This window comes from Diadema antillarum, unplaced genomic scaffold (assembly GCF_040938485.1).
Source record: "Diadema antillarum isolate AM-2024a unplaced genomic scaffold, OU_Dant_1.0 seq00001002_RagTag, whole genome shotgun sequence".
NCBI lineage: Eukaryota > Metazoa > Echinodermata > Echinoidea > Diadematoida > Diadematidae > Diadema > Diadema antillarum.
Genome location: NW_027271840.1, coordinates 527,079 through 550,430, shown reverse-complemented (window position 1 = coordinate 550,430; position 23,352 = coordinate 527,079). Strand labels below are relative to the sequence as shown.

Here is a 23,352-nt window from a genome sequence, read left to right as displayed (position 1 = left end):
TTTGCTGTATCCCTGGTATGATAATTGGAAAAAGTGTGTACATTGAATCCAGTTGCTGGAAGTTTGCCACTTTTTTGAAGTGCATAGTCATCATTTTATGAAGCAGTTTGTCCATAAAGTTATTAATGTTATTATGATTATTTTTTTTTTTGGGGGGGGGGGTGGGCAACATTAGAGACATTAGTAACATTTAAGACCATGCCGTTGAGATTTTAAGGCTTGAAATGCTGTTAAACTGTCGAGATGTTTGGCCACTTGCCAGTAAGCGAGCTGACAGGCACAGACAGTCTTTTCAATTGTCAGGATTTATAGTATAGGGACCTACTGCTTGAGAAGATGCCAACTACTTGAAGTTTGTGCCTGTGCTTCTGCTGTTTCCGTTTAAAGTGCATATCTGCACCACACTGAGGGTGGCCTTTTGTATTCAAATCATATTACCTCAGACAACCATAACGGGAGATTTTCATCAAAATCAGATCTTGTTTATATAAGAAAGTTAGGGAATTGTGAAGTTTAGAATTATAAAGTTTTATGTCTTTCCTGTGTTTAAAGAAATCTTCAGCTATATTTACTTGTTATGGCATGGAATCACTTTCATCCTTTGTAATACATCAAGAAGCGGTTATCTCGTGATAACCTAGCAACTGTACGGTAAAACTAGAAACATAAACATTACACATTATGAAACTTTTTGCGAATTGGAGCTGCCGGCCTTTTTCTTGACAGGAAACTTTTCGCAGCTGCCACCGGCATTCAGTGCATTGTGTAGACGAAAACTTTTGCACGCATTTTTACATGCAAGAAGCTTTCATATGCAAGAAGCTTTCATGAATCTTGCGAGGAGTCAAGATTATCAATAGTTTCATGGGTGTGAAAATTTCTGACTTTACAGTAACTTTTAAGGGGACAAATGGATGCTAAATCATTGACCAAACATGCATTGCTTGTCATACATTTGTCTGTGAGCCAATGAGAAAGTTGCAAGGCAGTGACATCATCACCAGTAGGAAAGTTGTGAGGTGGTGATGTCATTGATGTCAAGTATGATTCGTTTACAATGTATGTTGTTGTGAAAATGTCACTATTCATTCAAAACATGAATCTTTTGGTAGTCTATAACTGTTATTGCTTGATTCTGATGAAGCTTCTGATTTTATTGTATAACAGTAACATGGTGTGAACTGTACTTTAAAATGTATTCTCTGTCAAAACATTCAGGTAGTTCCTGCCCTAAGGAAACTAGGGCAAGAAACTGAGTGTGTGATGTAAAAATGCACTTGTGTGCATAAATTTGGGGGGGGGGGGGGGAAGATTTCTTCTCAATAGACTTGTAGTGTAGCACGAAAGTTTTTTTTTCGCTAAACTTGCAGACGTCAAGCCATTTAACTGTGAACACTGGTCTTTATTTCCGATACAATTTTTGAAAACTACATCCTACAAGACCATGCTTACATTTTACACTATGATGGTTTTACAGTATAGCAGATGATACACAATAAAGCTTCATGGTACACTGTACACTCTATGATTTACACTACACTCTAGCTGTGACACGCTAAGTTTGTGGTGTACATCTAGATGCAGTGTATAGTACACAGTATACATTTTGGTATCCAGTATAACTTTTTGTACCCGGTATATCTGATGGTGCATAAAAATGTGAAATTTGAGTGAACTGTCCAACAAACTGATACACACATTTGCTGTGACTACCTAGTCGGTGTGGAGATAAAAATACAGCTGTAATATATATTGAATCATACTATCGGACCAAAAATTTAAAGAAAGAAGAAGAGAGACAGACAGACAGACAAACAGACAGACAGACAAACGGAAAGTTTAAAAAGATGAGGGGAGAGAAATGGTCGTGTATTTTAATTCAATAGTGGACAAGTAGCACCTACACAATAATTGAATTGACAGTGTTTGTACAAAAGTAAAGTAGTTGTGTCTACAATCTGAGTAGAATTTAGAAGGGATGGGTGTGTGTGTGTGTGGGAGGGAGGGGGGGGGGTGGTGCTTTAGGGCTCCTAAGAGGAGAATGAGGGTCAGGGTTGTGATATTGGTAGGAAACTGGTAGCTTGTTAGGGGGTAAATAACAACAATCGGTTCCTCGAAGTCACTCTATTATGACATCACAATACAAACAAGGAGTTCCAAGCAGCTAGGCCATTGAATGGTTAAATGTGGGCCAAAGGCTATAAAGGCATTTCCTTTATTGTGGATTCATGCTGTTTGTATCTTTTTTTTTTCCTTTTTTTCTTTTCTATTGCCTGAAGCTCATGTTTGTAAATCGTACAAATATTGACAAGAGCCTACTACGTCACGCTTTACAAGGCAGTCAAATACCCGTGACAGATACACAGAGGAATATACATTGAGAGAGGGGGTGAGAGAGAGAGGAAAAAAAAAACAGAGAGGAAGAAATGTAGATAAAAAAGAGACGTTTCTCACCTTTGGAACCTACGATGTAAGCCTCATTTCAGTCACTTCAATTGCTTGCTTATTGTTTATAATTGCAATCAAATATTGGTGGATATTTGCAGTGTCATTAAAATTCCTCCATGCATACACACCGGATGTATCCATAGCTTTTGACTGTCAATTTTACTGCCTCACTATCAAGGCAGCATTATTGTGTTTAAAATACCAGTGATTGATTTTAGATGTTATTTTTTTTTTTGTCAAAGACAGCTTGATTCAAGACTATGTATAAATCTGTTTTTAGTCACTCCTGTATTTGTTGCTGTTGTATCTGTTTTGTGATTACACCTGTATACACAGTTCTACAGTCAGAAAGAGAATACAGGGACAAAAACTCTCTTTACATGCTAGGATTTGTCTGTCTGCTCTTAAAGGATGCCAGCTACTTGAAGTTTGTGGCTGTATACACTGTACGTCTGTGATTTCTTGTGGAAGTCATCACCCAAATTTCTCAAGCGTGTGGATTGTTTTTACAAGTGCCATTTTGGAACATTGGTTCATTAAAAGGGAAGGATCATGTTGTACATTCGTCCAAAAGGTAGTCTATATGTATATCATTTTGATTTTCTGCGTACACAATGTTTCAAAGTGTTTTACATTTTGTGTAGTACTCTATGCACAAAATGATACATTGAAAATGCTAATCCATATCGTATCGTATCATATCATCTTTCATTGCCTCAACACATAATTTTATTCTGGCCTAGAACCTAGAATACAAAAGATGGGACATTACATAATTTCTATTGCTATGTGTATTCTTCATTTCTGTGTTTGTCATTTTGCCCGCGATAAAGATTCTGCTAGGATCAAAAGCTCAGGCTCCTTTTGACTCCAATTTCTATAATTGATACATTCTACATAAATTTGCATTATATGAGTTTGACAACAGATGATGATGTCTGATGAAATCATCCAAAATTGACATGATTTGGTTCATCAACTTGCACTCCTATTGACCTGTACAATGGCAGTATATACTTTTAACCCAACACCATACAAGGTGTATGGGACTGATCATGATCATTGTAAAAAAGTTATGTACAATGGAAGGGTTATGTAACCTGACGCCATTCAGGATTTACGAAACTGAGCAGTTTAAGGTTATGCTGTAAAACCAGAAACATTCCCAGCGTTAATCTTTCATAAATTGGAGCTGATGGCTATTTTTGTGGCACGAGACTTGTGTGAATTGTCATTTTTTCACTGACTTTTGCATTGTGTAGACAAAGTTTTTTTTTACCTTTGAGAATCGTGGCTCCTCACAAAATTCATTACAATTTCATGTGCATGAAAATTTCTTGTTTTGGGCAATTCCATGGGAATGTGGACATGGCACTAAAATTTCAACTTTCTCATATTGCAAAAGAATTACTCATTATGTATTACCCATATATTGAAATTAAAGAAACTCAAAGAATTATATCAATCGGTCAAATATTTCCCGAGAAACAGCTACAAATGTTGAAGACAATTTTTCAGTCATCCAAATTGCTAAAATGCATGTTTAACTTGATATAATTTTTTTTTAATAGAAAAATTCTGCTAGCACTTCAATTAATTTATTTTAAAGAAGCAAATTGGTTCTACTTCAGTCTCCCATGAGGAAATTTTTATGCCACCTTCAAAAAATTCTAATCACCACATGAAAGTTCAGCCCTTGAGCCAAGTAACGCGAGTTACCGAAACAAGAAATATTTTTCATTCTGAAGGAAGCAATGGAGGTAATTTGTTGGGAATCATAATTTTCTAAATTCATCACACCCTGATACTGTACACAGGATGTTGACTTGAATAAACACTGTTATCACATTAAAAAATGTCAATGAAAAGTGTAACGCGAGTTACCATGTAACGCGAGTTACCGGCATGTAACGCGAGTTACCAACTATAAACACAAGTTTCCCCCAACATAAGCAAATTTTAGCACTTAATTGAGCTAGATTGTGGTGAAAACAATCAAATGCAATGCTATACACACTATGCTTGACTGAAACAAAGGAGGGCAGCCTAATAAACTGTGATTAGCATCAAGGCCACTGATCACATGCCACATTGAAGAGTCTAGCCTGGCTTTCACTGCGTACTGTACATGTATCCAGCAGTGAATGAGACCATTAGATTTATCTTTTGAATTTCCTGCATCAGTATTACAGAATTTTTATTACAGAATGCTATAAAGCACAGCAAGTGTTGGTTCTAATCCTTGTTCAGTGGTCTACTGAAGATGACACCTGTCCGGAGATCAGGAGGTTGTGGGTTCGAATCCTGCTCAAGTATGTATGCCCATGATTTTTTATCATGGCTACTAATAAAACACTGATCAATTCAGTGAGCTTATTAACGTTGATGTAGGGCAATTTGTCAATCAGTTGCAATGAAAACATCTCAACGGAAGAATTTCATGAATTTGAATAATTACGCAGTACCCACTGCATGTTATAAGGATTAGAACCAGCACTTGCTGTCGGGCGAAAGCACGGTGGTCTAGTGGAGATGACACCTGTCCCATGATCAGGAGGTCGTAAGTTTGAATACTGCTTGAGTATGTACGCCCATGACTTTTTTATCATGGCTACTACTAAAACACTGATCAATTCAGTGCTTATTTACGTCGATGTAGGGTAATAAGCCAGTTCGTATGTTATACACTGTAGCTCATGTACACATTGGTACAAATGACCTTTCTTTTCTCTCAGTTGGTTCGGCACTTCACTTGTTTTCAAAGCAGCATAATGCATAAAGCTTGCATGACATAACAATTTATGGAACTTCTGTTCAAAAAAAGAATGAACTTGCATTTAGATCAGGGGATCAGAATACTCCCATCAATTTATAATTTAGCAGGCATCCATTTCATTATTTTTGTATTGAATGCAGTAACAGCTTATTTCCGTTTATATTGCAAAATACCATTCTTGCTGTCAGGTGGATGTGCCGGCAAGCATCATTTAGATAAGGATCGCATGAATAATCATCGCATCACAGATGCTTAATGTCAGTGAATTTACAAACCAAAATGTCTGTTCGTACAAATGATCTTTTTTTGTTCATGCACAAAGTGGAATTACGAACTGGTCTTTTTGTCAATCAGTTGCAAAGAAATGTACTAGTTTTCACTCCTCACAAAGATAGGATTTGAATTTTTGAAAGATTGTAAGCTGCTTCGTAAACTTGTATATAGGGTTTGATACTTTTATGTTTTGTTTTAAAAAGACTTTCAACATTTTTCATCTTTACACTCTGAAACTTACAATGTAATAATACACCTATATCATCTAGTATATATTCAAACATATTCAAGGTCTCTATGAGGAGTGAAGCTCTTATTAGTCTTAAACACACTCTTCTATTGGGTTTATTAGTAAAATATTTGTTTAACATTTATTCGTTTTACTATCTACACAAATAAGCATCTCTCAGATTATTCAACACAAGATTCAGTGCCATCAGAACAATTGTATGTCATCAATTTGTGTCACCCTGTGTTAGTGGACATAATGTAACGCGAGTTACCGTAACGCGAGTTACCGTAACGCGAGTTACCGACATAAAGGCTCCCTACATTTTTCCAGGTCATTGTTACTCAACTTTGATATTGTTAATTTATGAGTCCTAACCCACTATCAATTCAAGGTAGGAAAACTTTTATCAAGATTGTCTAGTATGAGGAGACTTTCCAAAAAGAGGTCTTCATAGAATTGACCATGTCCTTTTTGTGTAACGCGAGTTACCGAAATTAAATGATTCAAGAATCCCAACATGTTTGTCCTTTATTTTTCTTTTTGGATTCATTTAGTTGGTGTATGTCTACTTAACCCATGATGAAAAAAGTAACTTGTAGATCCTACCAATTACAAAGATATTGGCACATTATCCCAAAAATGTACCCATTATTTGTAACGTGAGTTACCGTGGAATTGCCCTTTTACAGTAACTTGTACATGAACTGGATTGTGTAGACAAAAATGTCTGCATGAATTTTACTCTCACCAATCGTAGCTCCCTGTAAATTTCAGGAAGGTTTCCTGTACATGAAAATTTCTGGTTTATAGTATGCCTAGGCCATGCCAGCATCTATTGAACCCAACACCATACATGATGTATGGGACCACACAACAAAGTTATGTGATGTAGTATGAAAGCTACATGCACTAACTCTATGGGAAAGCACAGGTACAGTGCTAAAACTGTGTCTCTGCATTTTATGTTCATATCAGTTTAAGTTTATGGCAACGTAATGATGATATAGAAATTTCATAATACCCTAACAGAAACAATAAATCAGGTATTAAAGCTGGCAGTCACCGGTACATCTGAATTAAGGATGGCAGTAAACACATGGAAGTACTTTCTGTGTATTATAGTTGGTGAGAGAATGCTAGTTAGTATTAGGAAGACAGTGTATTGGAAATGAAGACAATTTTTTTGTGCTAGTAAAGTGAAAATGTGTGCCCTTTCTTTTGTGTTTATGGCAGAAAATGCAGTCGCGAGCAATCATGCAAGCGCCACTTTAGGCTCCTGTCTGGATAGAATGTAGAGATTTGAAATCTAAATTCAATTGCATGACATACATGTACAATCAGTGTATATTACGTGTACACACTGTGCAGGACATCGTGCAGTCTGTGTACATAGTATGTGCAACGAGTGTTGAAAAAAAAATTACATGGCATGATTCTCTAAATAGATTTATTCCCCATCACACTCATAAACACATCATGTGACCTTCCTTTACAGTCAAATGCATTTTAACGGCTAATTGCCCTTCTTTTGTCTGATAATGAGATTGTTAAGTGGAGGCACTTAACAATGAATGCCAACTATTAAACAGCGAGATCTGTAAAAGGCCGTGTGGTTGTTTGTGTTGCATCTAGCCAAGCGTACCGGCTGTGAATTGCCGGAGATGACTCAACCACACGAGGCAAATTATTTCTGGTATTGTGTGGCTGCCTGGAAAATCCCTCGGATTATCTAATCACCTCACTGATCTTTGTGTGCTGTAAGAAAGCTGAGCCTCCTCCGCATTAAGAGAATGATGTGTCTGCATCGTGACTGACAGCCTCCCTTTGCGGTCGCCATGGCTACCGCATCACCCAGACCGATCTCTGTGTCTGCTCGGAATCGCTTCCACCGGTGGGAGGGCGATGATATGACTAATTAGACCGCAGTGCTGCAGTTGGCGAGCGTTAATTGCGAGCGTTTAGAACATCTGTGTCACGGCGTCATCCGCTGGATGTCTGGATGAGATTCCAGAGATGTGATGAAAATGATATAATCTCCCATTTGATGAGAGAGAGAGACAGGGAGAGGAGTTGGGGTTGGGATTGGGGTTGGAAGGGGTGTGGAGGGGGAAAAGATGTGAAGAGGATGGAGTTCAGGCAGTGGTGAATGTAAATGTGAATGTTCTGGAGTCCACTGACTGAATCTGATTGAGTGACCCTTCTTAGAACTTTGTGTTTCCAGGAAATCTTACTCACAAAATGAGGGCGCAGTTATAGTGTTAGCAAGTGGCGAGTGATATTTTCTGTGAAATTATCTCCCACTTCATCCGGTGATGAGAAGCTTGCTCACTCGCTCACGAACTTTAATTTCACTTCTGGTTAATGTTACATGTATTTTATCTCACTTTTATTTCACTTCTGGCAGTGGTGAATGTAAATGTGAACATTCTGGAGTCCCCTGAATGAATCTAATTGAGTGGCCCTTCTTAAAACTTTGTGTTTCCAGGAATTCTCATTCACAAATGTGGGTACATTAATAGTGTCAACAAGTGGCAAGTGATATTTTCTGTAATATTATCTCCCACTTCAACCGGCGATGAGAAACTTGCTCACTCGCTGACAAATTTTTATTTCACTTTTGGTTAATGCTCACGGTATTCACCCATCGGATATGATATTGTAAACAGCAAACAAACTAAAACAAACAAACATGTATGTGCAAGTACTGTGGAAGTGGAAACATTAATGTGATCAAGTTTTTGGCACAGGGCCAACTTTGGTGAACCTCGATAGTTTTACCCCAAATGTGCTCTGGTCGCTGATTGGCACATCGGCTGGAGTGCTTTCTTGGCCGAATTGAACAGATGTCTGGTAATGAATTGCCAGTGGAAAGAGATAACCTAATCCAAGTGATTCTTTCTTGTCTTACCATGGTCTTCCAGTAGGAGTGAGGCAAATTGTTATAAAAACCTGAGAAGGCTGGTGAAGAGGTAACTCACATTTCGAGGAATTAGAGATCTTTAGTGTAAGTTACAGCTCAGTACCTGGGTGCATAAAGGGGTTAACTTTTGTTGATTAGGGTATATATTTGAATGATTATGCTCTTCAGTTCATGAAAATCATTACTGTATACATTCATGCAAAAATCGTTCTCAAGTGCTGATTTGGGGGATTGACTTTGAATTGTATTCCTTCAAGCAGTCTAGCATCTTCCAGAGCAGTTTTTGCATCCTCACACTCAGTAGGCCCTACTCTGTTAAAAAAAAAAAAGATCTACTTTAGTTTAATAGTAGGTTGCCAATACATTTGGCAAGAGTTCTGAGACCTCAAAATGTGTCGTGCTACATATTGAAGAGACGTGAGAATGAGCGAGATAATTTGCTAGAAAATCGTCAGAAAAGTTGGTCTAAATTTTGCTCCCATACCCACCCCCCCCCCCCCCCCCCCACCGACATTTGGTGTGTGGTGCAGGAGGCAGTAAGTGCCAAATCAACACTTTTCATATAATACCTCCAAAGTGATATATTTTATGGAAGGCCAGTTTAATGACCCTGGCACCGAAAAGTGCTATTATTTTTCTGTTTTGCCAGAAAGTTTAATTATCCGCATGAGTTCATGGGGCGAAGAAAACAGGAACCTGGGGAATGAACCAACCCAGTGACTCACTCATTCCAGCAAATGACTGGCAGAAAAACATGCCATTTCGGATGTTTTTAATTCTATTTCAAGATTTTTCCAATAATTATGAATGACATTATTGTTGTTATTATAGTTATTTTCATGATTTATAGTTGTATTGTTATCAAGTTAATTATTATTATTCGTTCTGATTATTGTCATCATTGTTATTGTACTGATTTGTAGTGTATTTCTCATCAGGAGTTGTATTACTGTAATTGTATTGTTTTCACCATATTGAAATAATGATTATATCAGTTAAAAAATGTCAAGAATTTCGAATGTTCCCTACAATTACTAATGATGTTACTGTTATTATTGAAGTAATTATCATCATTCAAATATGATTACACTGTATATTGTTAGTTTCATTTTTAGTTTCATTATTATAATTTTTAGGAGGAATAGCTATTATATAGCTATTTTTTAATCGTTATAATCATATTGTCAATGAACAATATTTTATGAAGAATGCGAGACATAGTTGTACGTACACTTTGTAAATACAGATCCATTCGTGTGCATCACTAACATGATTACAATTTCCCACCATAAGATAAGACTCCCATCTTCAATGTCTAGTCCTTGACCTCAAGTACTTTTCATATAAGTCCTCCATTGTTTGTATCAAACAAAGCAGCTTGTAGTAGGAGTTCTATTTCTGTGACGATTCCAGTTTCACTCTTCCTCTTCCTTTTCATTTCTTCCTCCTCCTTTTCTTTTTTTTCTCTTTCTCTCCCTTTCCTATTTTTTCCACTTTCTTTATGTTGTATATAATTATTTTGATAAGAATCTATTTGGAATCTGCACGATGTATATGGCCATTTGAAACCTTCAGATATTTGGAAAGGTTATACCTGTTTTCTTCATCTTGTTCTTCTTCTTCTTCCTGTTCTCTTGCTTTAAGTCCAATTTATTTTTGACCTGAATACATGTATGCCTTTTTAAAACCTCAATCTAGTATTCTAGGGAGAGAGACGGAGAGAGAGAGAGAGTGAGTGAGTGTGTGTGTGTGTGTGTGTGTGTGTAAAGCAGTGTGTGTGTTGAAAATAAATCAGTTCTTTCTTAACTGTCGCAAATGGTACAGCAAAACTATGAAAGCAGAATTTTATTGTTAACAGATGTTCTGAGGGCAGGAACATGACACCTGCTGTGCAAGACTTTAATAGCTCATTATATCGCCCCTCTCTCAAACCCCTCACCCTCTTTTTACATTAAAGCTCTCATTCTCAGCAGTTTGATTATTACTTTCTCCATTAATCACAGGAGGGTGTGAATAATCTAGGTTTCTGTGATGAAATCTGCATTGCCATTTATATCAGGTCCTGATATTGTTTTGTGGTCAAGGAAGGAGTGTTTATGCCATAGAGCTTCATTGTGTCTGCAATACTGTGAATTAACAAGGGCAAGTTTACAACAATTTATAGTGAACGAAAGTCTGTGCAGCGTACATTTTCTCTTCAGATCCAAAAGAAATACATAGAATGTTTTTTTTTTTTATGTCTCTGAAGTGTACTATTGTGTCTTTACTGGATGAGGAGCATTTACCTTCCTTATGATGTATGTAGCTCTGTACACATGAACACTGTATCAAAATGCCTTTGGAGACATATCCGTTGAAGAGTCATATTACAGTGCACACCCTCTATTCCACGCTGCATCCAGGCAGCAAGTTTTATGTGGTAGCATGAAGAAGTACTTTGGAGACTTGCATCTCAGTTTCCACCAAGCATAACAGCAGTGAGAGTTTGTGATGCAGAATTTGTGACCACACCCCTTATGCACATTCTCACTGTTCCCCTCCTCCTCCTCCTCCTCATCCTTCTCCTCTTCCTCTTTCTCCTACTCCTACAGCCATGACAGAATCCGAAGGGGAGGATGGCCTTGGGGTGCAGCGACCCCGCAACGTCACCTTCCAGAGCCTGGAGAGGGGCGGGTACCCGGCCCCGCCCGGAACTCCGCCCCTTGACTACCGCCGCCGCAAAGGAGGAATCAAGAAGCTAATTGGAAAGTAAGTCCTGTCTACCGTGGATACCTTCCTCATTGTGACCTATGTAGTCATGTGATCTCCCAAAGAGTTTCATATTAATTTTTTGACTTTATATCATATTTGGATTGAAAGAATTCTTGATGATGGATTTCTCTGTGAAAGTTGGGTGAAATAATCATTTATTATTGCTTTTATTTTGAGTTGAACCATCCAAATATGAATTTGTCTTTTCTTATTAATCAAGAAATATGTGTATGATTGGATTAAGACTTCATGGTCACTGTCCTTATTATTTGCTTGCTGCTAGTCAGTCCACAAATGTAGTCATTGCATTTGATTTTACTATCTATCCTAGATTTTACGTGCATGATACTATTGTATTAAAATTGCCCGTATGATAACCTGTAGGCCTTCAGGTTGGAACGATGAGTAAGAAGTGTCGTTCACTCTAAATTATATGTCCATTATGTTTCATGGTCACTCTGTAATGTTGATGTGAAGAAGCCAGTAAAGGAAGTTTGACATTTTGTTGCCATGACAACTACTTCCTTCAGATAGGTTTCTGAAAACCTTGAATTGTATTCTTCGCTTTTGAGTCGTGCGGCAAGGGACTATGCATATTGATTTCATTTTTCATCACTTTGAGGATACCCAAAGGGGTCATGACATTGGAAGTGTGAATCACAACTACGTTGCTATGGTAACCCCTCCAGGTTGAAGAGGAGCGGCTCGGCCACCCTGAACCCGGAGGAGGAGGACGAGGAGGTGCAGGTGGAGTTCACCAGGAACAGCCGGCTGCGGGCCACGGCGGGACCGCGCCTCGCCTGGTCCCGGGACCTCAAGAAGAATGGTTCAACGTATGTATCAGTCCTTATTCCAAGTCTTGCAGAGTGGGGGTTGAAAAAGGGAGAGGGGGGCGAGGGGCGAGAGGGTTGGTATGGGAGTGGCGGAAGGGGCTGATAGTGAAATAGATTGCAGTAAACATGCAATACACACACATTTACGATTCATAGTTTTGAAAGACAATATCACCTTATTAAAACCGGTAGATGGGACACTTTTACAAATTGGATACTGATTTTTTCATGTTTATAGTTTTTGTTTTTGTTTTGAGGGGGGGGGGGTGGAGTCAGAAAGGGGATGCAGTGAAGTGGAAGTTGTATAATTGAAGTGCAATGTGATAAAACTATTTTAATAGCAATTAAAAGGATTAGCAACTAAAACGTTCTATTCCTTGCCATGTGTATGAAAGAGACTACAGTTGTGAAATTAATTCAAATAATTTATTTTCTACCTCTTCTGTACTGAAGTAATTTGGGCACGAGTACACCATCTTATCCTCGGCCCCCACTGCGTAGTGTGAATGCAGCATTGTTGATGCTGAAAAGCGGTTGACTGAGCAATCTATTTCAACTCTTTCGGTTTTAAACTTACAGACAGCACAGAAGTGAGATAGATATATCAGCAGCAGTCAGGTTTGACCATACGTTTTTCATTCAGTGGTTTTGGTCAATATTAGTGGTAGCACTTGATAACGCTGTATCATAATTATTATGAATACAATTATGGTTATTGTTATTATCATCATCATTATTATATTGGCATCATCATCAGCTTCATTATTTTCAGCACTGTCAATACTGTATCAATGATCTATTTTATTTGCCACTGTTGCAAAATTAAGGAGTGTTCAAAAAAATCTTAAAGGATTCATACTTGGTGTCAAATTGTACATCCCACACTAGTTGATAATCAGACTGTCTGGATGGATGAAAAAACAACAACAACAACCAGTCAGGGTCACTATAAACATTATTTGTTTTACTTTGCTTTTTCCCCTCCTGACCTAGGAAAGTGCCCTTGGGCATGACATTATGCATTAAGATGTGATATAAACATATAGTACACAATGCAACTTGCACTTTGGGGGAGGGGTGGATGGGTAAAGTTGATCAATGCTAAATGTGCTGCTTATTATACACTCAATTATAGTACATGGTGAATGTCCATGTGTTGAACCGTTATCAACACACTCTTAATGGGGCTCACAGAAAGGGTAGCACAGTGTATTAATATGCCACCACACACACTATTAAAGGTGTATGCACACATTTTGCATTATACATATATTCACACCACTTCTGCCAGTAGCCAGGCCTATGCACTTCTATAAAAGATAGTTGTTACTTTTGTGTAAAGATACTTTCACAAATGAGGTTACAGACATTTTAGCGAAATGTTTTTTTTTTTTTTTTTTTTTTTTGCGATTTGACATCAAGATTATCAGAAGTGAACTACTACATGTACCTGTCTGTTCACAATGTTTTTGCATGTTGTTAAATTTGCAGCATAACAGTGATTCGCGAAATTTGCAATAATCAAACTCTTGCGAAAGTTGGCTGTCAGGGGTTAGAGCTGGATTAATGCCTTCAAGGCATTGTTCACTGAGATTTGGGGAAATCAGTACGAGATATTATGGCCACAAAAATTATCTATCCTACAGTGTACCCACTCATCAATATATTACTTTGTAATCTCCATGTAATTGACTATCGTTTCATCTTTAATATCCATTTGTCTGTCAAGCTCTCTTTGCGTGTATCTGTTCCTATCTACCTACATCGCTGTGTCTATTCATGTATTTTAATAGTTATTTATTCATTTATTTTCTGTTTATCAATCTATCTATCCTATATATTTGTCCATGAATTGTATCTGTTCGTCTATCTATCTATCTATCTATCTATCTATCTATCTATCTATCTATCTATATCTATCTATCTATCTATCTATCTATCTATCTATCTATCTCTATCTATCTATCTATCTATCTATCTATCTATCTATCTATCTGTCTGTCTATCTATCTATCTATCTATCTATCTATCTATCTATCTATCTATCTATCTATCTATCTATGGCTGTGTTTATCAACTTCCCCTGTTTAAACGACTTTCGAAAGCCCTTTCGATAGCCCTTTCGAAAGCCCTGTCCACTCCCCTGTACTATTAACTCTTAACGTGCCATGGTCGCCGAACGGCGACCTTAGTCCTGACGTGCCATGGTCGCCGATCGGCGACAAAGAAGAGCACGAAAAACATTGGTCATTTAAGTTCTTATGGTACCATAATGTGTTACACCAAGAAACTGACAATGATATGTACTGGCAGCTGACTAGCATAGCCATCGTTTCCACTAGAAATATGAGTATGCTTACATTGGAAAATTTCGAGTAAATACGTGATTCTTCGGCTAGACGTATTTTTTTCGCGTCGGGAAAATCCGCAGCGAGCGCACCCTCTGCGTGATGTGTATAGATCAAAAGACTCATTGGTAAACCACGCGTGTGTATGCTATTGAATCTGCGTGTATTGTCTATGCGGTTCCACTTGTATTGTTCCGCTTGGATGCTGTCCGGCGGGAAGCTGCTTTGATTTTGTCCCTCAGATACGGTAAGCTTTCGTTCGTCGGTCAAGTCTTTCATCCTTTTGTTTTGTTGAACTTCACTAATCGTCCCCACGCTGGCATACAAAAGAAGAAAACGCTTTTGTTCTTGTCTATGCACGTGTACAGTGAAAGGAAAGTAGACCTGTAAACTATGCCGCTTGGTACCACACGTAGTTTCTAGTTTGTTTTGGCGTGATCGTCGTCTCCTATAGTTCGAAGCGAAATGAAAATCAAAGTAGAAATCTAGTGTTTCGGAATTTCAGACAAAATATAGAGCATTGAAGATGAACATTATTTTGCTCAGTTCAGTTTCAAAATTTATTGTAGGCAGCGTTCTCAAAGCGCGAAGAGAGCTGTTGTTTTGAGCGACGACATGCGAATAGTACCAATACTAATCAACTTACAAAAGTAAATAGAAATAAACCTATCTAGTATTCTCTGTGATTTTGGGGCAAACTGGCTGTATTGGTTCAACTCCACGGATATGAAAGAACATTATAGCGCCTGATTCTCTGTATGTGACGATGTGCACGTGAAAAGCGGCCAAACTATGATGTTTTCCATGTACACTGTACTAGCATTTGTTTTTGTGCTAGCGTTAACTGTTGCATTTTTTCTTTTCTTTTAGAGTTTCTCTTCAGTTGGTCTTCATATACTGTAGGGTACCTACCTCTTTCGCCGTGCCTTCTCTCTTATTATGTCGCTTCTTCTTTTCCCTATACATTTTGAAGAAAATTAGTTTTCACGCATTGTGCATGTCTCCTTCTCCGTATGATTTGTCATTTTGCTGCCGTATTTTGAAGGATGTTTTAGTTCTTGTAGCTTTCCGGCTATAAATGGCGTGTAAACAACTTTGGCTGTATGGGAACAGCAAATGTCTCTAACTACGTACTCTCGAATTAGCGACCGGAATCGTTGCGAACGTCAAGAATATATATTTTATTTCTTTTGGCCAAAAAACAAAAACAGACAAAAACAAAAAAGAAAACAAACAAAAAAGAACCATCGACAGCCGATTGGTGTATCATAGTAATTGTTTATTCAACCACGCAAAATGATCGATTTATTATTTCATGATGACAAAAATCAAAGCAGTATCGTTTATCGCCAAGCGATGATGCAGACAAAATGTTGGAGAGAGTAGCGTGCCTACAGCACAGACTCGATAAAGTAGAACAGAATTCGATAATTCGTAGACAGCCGATATCAAATTCGCAAACGGGTTTTCTTGTTTGATTTTGATTGCAACTGTTTAGGAAGCTCGAAACCTAAAATCCGATAGGTTTCCAAACATTCATCGCTGAGTGAGACACAGAATTAAAGTATATTCACGTATTTATATTATTTGTTGAGCTGTGCTTATCGTTTTATTCCTACTTCTAATATGGAAACATGCTATTTTCCCCGAGTCGCAGGTGAAGAGGAAAATGTTCAAACTCAAGCAAATCCCTCAAGATTATTATTACGTAGAACTTTAGATGACAGATAGAGAGAGCATGACCAATGCAAAGTAACGTCAAACTATTTGTTAGCATACAGATCTTGAAAACTTCAAACTCTAATCCCGCTGTTCAGTCCTTGGAGTAAATCAGTGTTGGAGATCACACAAAAAAGGAAAGAAATGTCGGATGATGCTGCTTCGTGAAAACTGTGTCACAGCGCAATGAAGGTAAATGATAGGTTTGAATTCAAGTACGGAACTAACATCCATCGGCTATTATAAACCAATGAAGGAACTTCAGTAATAGAGTGATGTTATAATTTCCATGAAAGATCAAAATGATTCTGATGGTTACAAATCGCTCGGTGAAACCAATATTGACAGGCGCTATAGAGATTTCCTACGCCATGCGAAAGTAAGGAATGTGCCGCTGAATAATGTCATATTCAGATAATCAAATGTGATTAGCGAATGAGACTAAAGACAATCAAAGACAGCAAACATCGAAAAAGCATACCAGCAATGTAAAACTTGATTTCATATTTGTCGTTTACACAAGTGTAGACTCCATATATCACCACCTTCAGTTTTGTCTTCTTGTTGCCAATTTAGCTATACAAATCAGGCCTGCTCGGGGGGCTTTTGATTATTCTTTACCGTAATAATTTCGTTGAATGTAATTGCATTGTTTGCCCCTTCATCATGATATGCGCAAGCTGCCTTTCCTTTCACTGTTTATCTGTGTCATGTTTCAGTGTCTTGTCACAATGCGTTTTTATTTTCGCTGTTCTGTTCTGATTTGACTTTTGAAAATTTCAAATCCGACAGAATTTATTTGTTTGCAAGATTAGTTACTTCACAACTATAGCCGAATAGTTCACAAGTACAGCGTTATTGAAATTTACTATTTCTAAGTGAGGTGATCGTTTCGAGAATGAGAGGGCTCAGCCCTACGTAGTGCTATTTTACCCAATCATGAAATGAATGGTGAGCTTTTTCAGTTGCACGCTCGTGGCTTCAAACACCAGCGCTGGGCTTGCAAGAACGTGGTTTGTTACTCCGAACGACTGACCTCGTGGTGGTGAGATTGAACTGGTTTTCTAGCCAAAACCCACTTCACTTTGATTTTCCTGGATTTGCAATAAATATGTAAGTGGTATACTATCGTGAATTAATTTTGTTAAAATATTTTAGTAATGTTGTGATCGGAATGACAGCGGCTGGCGATAGGTTGATCGGATTCTTGATTGGATACGGCGTTAGAAAAAAAAAATCCGGAAGGCGTGTACACTTTTATCAGTCAGATCATGGCAGCATCTTCGATTTCAGGAGTTATGTTCATCCTTCAAACTGCCCCTAGCAACCACTAGTGTGTATTGTACTCAATCAGTACTCGGATTATCTCCGCCGTTACCAAGGAATTGCGCGCGCACAAATCCCTCGCTGATAAAGGCCTGCCGATTTCAATAGAGTACGCCCGCCCGCAGTCCGCATAGACAAAAGCAGGATTAGTAGGTGCTTCCTTCTCAAGTGGACAAAAGACACTCTTCCAGGGCCCGGGACAATTACTTTAGTTTCAAATACAGGATCTGGGACTAAAGGACTCAGATTTGGGAATGAATTATTGAGGCAGAAAAAGAAATTGCTAAGACAAAATAAACTGCTTGTATCTTTGGAATCATACAATTCTAGAAGACAATTTTGTTATCATTTGAAAGGGGAGATGTAGCTCTAAAACTTTCTCACAGAGTCAAGGGAGCGTTCTATTGAAGAAAAACCACGACTGACTGTTTCTTTTCATACTACACAAAATATTCTAATAATTTTTTGATGATATTAATTGTTTCTGCAATATTTTAGGTTCAGATAGATATTACGGCAAACTGACTACATGACACGAAAGAACAACCATTTCTCGATATTTGTTGTGTAGAACTCAATTCAAAACAATCGACAGTTTCAAAGATATGGTAGTTTTAAATTACATTGTCAGTCCAGTTTCGAAACATTCTGGCGTTAAGTAAAAACCTCTGGCACGTTAGGGGTTTTGGGCATGGCACATTAAGAGTTAATGTGCCGCTTGTTTTCGTTGGCTGCGTTTATCAACTTTCCCCTGTTTAAACGGCTTTCGATAGCCCTTTCGATAGCCCTTTCGAAAGCCCTTTCCATAGCCCTTTCGAGAGCCCTAAAGCCCTGACTGCCTGTACTATTAATGTGCCGCTTGTTTTCTAAGAAGGGACGGCAAAAAGCAATTACCATCATAAAGACATAATTATCTTCCTTTGAGAGTGACGAGTCATGATACAATGCCACATGAATCAATGATTGTCTGGCCTATCTGTGAGGCAGCTCCAGTTTAGCACATACATTGTACTTCAAATATTTCTGAGTGGCGGCATGAGACATGGGATCAAAGGGAATGAGACTGTTGTTACTCTATTTCTCAAACCTTGTTGGTGAAAGAAACACCTCCTTGTTCCAAGCATATGCATGCATTACACACAGCTGTATACACCTGTGTACACGTACTCGTGTGCACTTTACGTGGCGCGCGTCTTTTCAGAAACCGGAAACGCATGGTTGCGTAACCGCAGTAAGGGCGACTTAAAGGGCTTTCAAAACAGCTTTGCGTTTATCAACTTCGAAAGGCTTTTACAAACAGGTTTCTGATAACCTGTTTAGGAAACCTGTTTGGATCGTCACAAATTTGTGGCTTTCGAAAAGGCTTTCCTAAAGGGCTTTCAAAACTGCTTTGCGTTTATCAACTCGTGAAAATTCCTGGAAAGCTGTTTGGATAACCTGTTTCTGCCGAGAAAGGAGAGTTGATAAACGCACCCTTTCGTAAAAGGCTTTCCTAAAGGGCTTTCAAAACAGCTTTGCGTTTGTCAACTCGTAAAAATTCCTTGAAAGCTGTTTGGATAACCTGTTTCTGCCGAGAAAAGGAGTTGATAAACGCAGCCTATATCTATCTATCTATGTATCTATGTATCTATCTATCTATCTGTATATCTATCTATCTAACTATCTATCTATCTATCTATCTATCTATCTATCTATCTATCTATCTATATCTATCTATATATCTATCTATCTATCTATCTATCTATATCTATCTATCTATCTATCTATCTATCTATCTATCTATCTATCTATCTATATCCATCTATCTATCTATCTATCTATCTATCTATCTATCTATCTATCTATCTATCTATCTATCTATCTATCTATCTATCTATCTATCTATATCTATCTATCTATCTCTCTATATGTCAATGTATCTATCATCTGTCTATCCATCTGTTTATGTCTCTATCTATTGTCTTTGTATATATGCATCTTGAGATGTACATTATCTATCACTCTCTGTTCATATGAATACTGGACCAGGTGCTATTACTGCCATCTACATTATAGCATCAGCACTGATTGACAATGCTTGTCAGAAGATTTGTACATTATTCTACATCGGAGAGGATTCTGTTTTATCTTTTCTTTTTGCATTTTTGCTTCATTTTTCCTTTTCTGCTCACCTTTCCTTTTTCCCCCGTTTGTCCACAACCAAATCAAATGACCAGTACTGTGTATGAACATAGCTCAATGGTATCCATTATACACTCAGACCTTTTGTCCCCCTTTTTGTGTTTTAATAAGATTTTACTCTGACTAGTTACCTGGTGAAATAATTTTCCAAGACTTGGCACAAATTCATCTAAAGTCTTTGCCACTGCCCTCTCAAACTCACACAGGCATTCCAAATTAAATGATTGCAATGTTCATGTGTCCATGATGGCAATTTATTGAAATGGATGAAGGCACTACCAATACTGCATCATCAATGAATCCAACTTTGTTGAATCTTTCCCATTTATACCTTCTTTCCGTTTTCTTCCTTTTCACCGGCTTCCAGGGATGTGAACGCACCCTTTGCCAAGTGGGAAGGTGATCAGATCGCTGACTGGTTGCGAAATATGGGGCTGTCACAGTACGCCTCCGCCTGCAGGGTGTGGGTCAAGAACGGTGGGACGCTGCTGACCGCCACTCCCCTGGACATAGAAAAGGTGAGAGTTCTTGCTTCATAATTTTTTTTTTTTCACAACAACCTAAAAGGCCAGAGTTAAAGGGGAAGGCTAGTAACTGATCAGTGGGAATCAGTGGAAATGCTGGGAGATGATTGTTCCAATCCTTATGGGATTCATTCAAGAGTTCATTGTATATCTATTGTTGTGTGAAAATGATTTGCTTCAGAACGGTCTCATATTCAAGTAATGTGCAGATTAATGCTCCGTCACTGACCAGGGACGCTAACCTGGAAGCATTAAACTGCACGTTACTTGAATATGAGACCATTCTGAAGCAAATCATTTTCACACAACAATAGATATACAATGAACTCTTGAATGAATCCCATAAGGATTGGAACAATCATCTCCCAGCATTTCCACTGATTCCCACTGATCAGTTACTAGCCTTCCCCTTTAATAAAAGTCGTCTTCTTCTTTGACTCTGCATCAAACACTTTTGGTATTGCACAGATGGCTGGCCGGGTGTATAATAGAACAACAGAGACTCCAACTCTCCAGTTTTCGACGGGAGATCTCCCGCCGAAAACCCATTTTTGCAAAATCTCCCGTTCTCCCGTTTGAGATTTAATCTCTCCCGCCCTGGCTCGATGTCTCCCGTTGGAAAGGATTTCTTACTTATTGCTATCGTATGTTGCAAAAATAAGCCTTAGATATACACCAGAGAGCATCTATAACCCTAGGAACTTCGCGCTTCGCACACATAAACTTGGGTCTCCCGTTTGCTAGGGGTTTCAGGCGGGAGAATCTCCAGAGGTGCTTGGGGTTGGAGTCTCTGTAACAATGAAGATCTCTGTCATTGGCTGCACTTGATTGATGGTCATGTCTTATAAAATTGCATGACTCTAAAAAAGTCTTCCAGGAGTGCTCAGTTACGTATCTTGGGAGATTGGAGAAAGGAAAGTAAAGCATGTGATTTACTTTCGGAGGCCTATTCTATAGTCTTGTTGAAGCTGCATGGCATGCTAAAGTCCAACTTCCACTGGCTGACAAGGGGAAATTAAAGGCTGACAGTTGTTTATGGTACAGTGTAGGTATGTGTGCTTTTTGTTCGCTCTTCCGCACTGAGTATCTGTTCGTATCTGTGCAAAGCTCATAATGAACAACAAATAGTTTACTGTCAGATTCCTACTGCCGGAACCTGGTGCAAAGTTTGCTCACCTGGATCCCGAGCTTTACATATAGATTTTGATCATGTGTAATTGCTCTTGGCTCATAATCCCCGTAACGCAGCACTACAAACACAGCCTCGATGGGGTTTGACTGTCACCGTCAAGTGTATGCTCCGGTGGTTGTATTCACTTACAGGCAATTCTATTCTAGCAGGCCTGCACTAATCATGGTTTCCAAATGTACTATCCTACTTCAGTCAAACTTGCACGTCTACTGATTTTAATGACATGATAATATTATGGATGTAATTGTCAAGATTGACACAATCCGGGCATACAATGTATCTCATCACAATACAGGTGTTGCTGATAAATCGTTCATGATTGCTTCATTGGAACGTGTTTACCACGCACATGTTATGTTTGACTGGTTGTAGCTTGACGTATTTAGAGAGGATTATTCCATCCCCCATGACTTGTGTAGTCCCACATATAGAAATGGAAGTAGTATGACACATGGAGCACTTGTTTCAGCAGAGTAAAACAGTTTACCATGACTATTAACTTTCAGTCTATATGCTGCCACTGAAGAGAATGGTTTGCTAATGATGATTTACTGTATATCAGAATGAAGTGGTTTGTTATACAGACTCAAGTGTCTCATTCATGTAACTGACCTTTGTTCATCCGATAGATTGATAGGGCTCCATTTCCTGCTTCCTGCATTGTCCATGGACATCTTGACAAATGTAGTCACAGTACAGTGTGTAGTTACTTAGTTAGTAGTGAAGTGTAGTCAGCTCTGTGTATGATTGAAAACTCTGGTCACTTGCCAGGCTAGTCTGTTTCCAGCTAAAATACTGAGCTTTCGATCTGCAATGTGAATGCTATTATGACACTGTAGGCAACAATCATGGTTTATCTGTACATGCCCGAGACAGCCGTTTCCATTGTCAAACCCGGAGAAAAAAAAAAACATTATCTCAACGTTCATGTCGCAGAACTAAAACTCATTAATGCTTTTCATTGATACAGCATGTAGCATTCAGTTGAAGAATATATACAGTGCATGCTACCTGAAATTTTGGTCATTAGGCATCTGATTTTGATTGATGTACTACCTAAAATTACCTCTGAGGAAACGAAAAAGTTTCCTGTGTGGCTCAATTCTGTTTACATTCTGTATATCGACTGAAATGGTAAGGGAGCAATACATAACTTTTATCTTGCTAAAGATAGATACATACATGTAGATATACATTTGTACAATGTATGTGCAAACAGATATTAAGCTGGATTGATAGTCTTTTACCCACCAAAAAGCATGCCTTTTTAGTCGTCAGAACACTGCAATGCTTTTTAAAAGGTTTGCTTCCCTACCGTCATGTATACATGTAGTTGTGACTCATATCACTAGCCGGTAAAAAGGTGAAACTAGCACCTGCATTCCTCTGACCCCCTCCTCCTCTTCTCCTTCCATCCCCAGTACTTGGGGCTGAAGAACCCACCAAAAAGCATGCCTTTTTAGTCATCAGAACAATGCAATGCTGTTTAAAAGGTTTGCTTCCCTGCTGTCATGTATTGTTGTGACTTGTATCCGGTGAGAAGGTGAAACTAGCACCTGCTCTCCTCTGACCCCCTTCCTCCTCTTCTCCTTCCATCCCCAGTACTTGGGGCTGAAGAACCCGCTGCACCGAAAGAAGCTCCAGCTGGCACTGCAGGCCGTGGGCTCGGAGCAAGAGGACAAGCCCGGAGAGCTGGACTACCACTGGGTGACCCGCTGGCTGGATGACGTGGGCCTACCCCAGTACAAGGACACCTTCCTGGAGGCGAGAGTGGACGGCAGGATGCTCCATTACATGACAGTGGTAAGTTGCCACGCCCTCTTTCTCGA

At 38.6% G+C, this 23,352-nt stretch overlaps 1 protein-coding gene across 1 annotated transcript in view; it reads left to right on the top strand.

The window, feature by feature from the left end:
- The window catches only part of LOC139742472 (liprin-beta-1-like), a 106,155-nt gene that overhangs the window by 69,070 nt on the left and 13,733 nt on the right, over positions 1-23,352 (top strand). The window contains exons 16-19 of the mRNA XM_071653010.1: positions 11,241-11,397; positions 12,090-12,233; positions 20,175-20,325; positions 23,126-23,326. Coding sequence (XP_071509111.1) covers positions 11,241-11,397; positions 12,090-12,233; positions 20,175-20,325; positions 23,126-23,326 — 653 coding nt within the window. The remainder of the gene's footprint in view (positions 1-11,240; positions 11,398-12,089; positions 12,234-20,174; positions 20,326-23,125; positions 23,327-23,352) is intronic.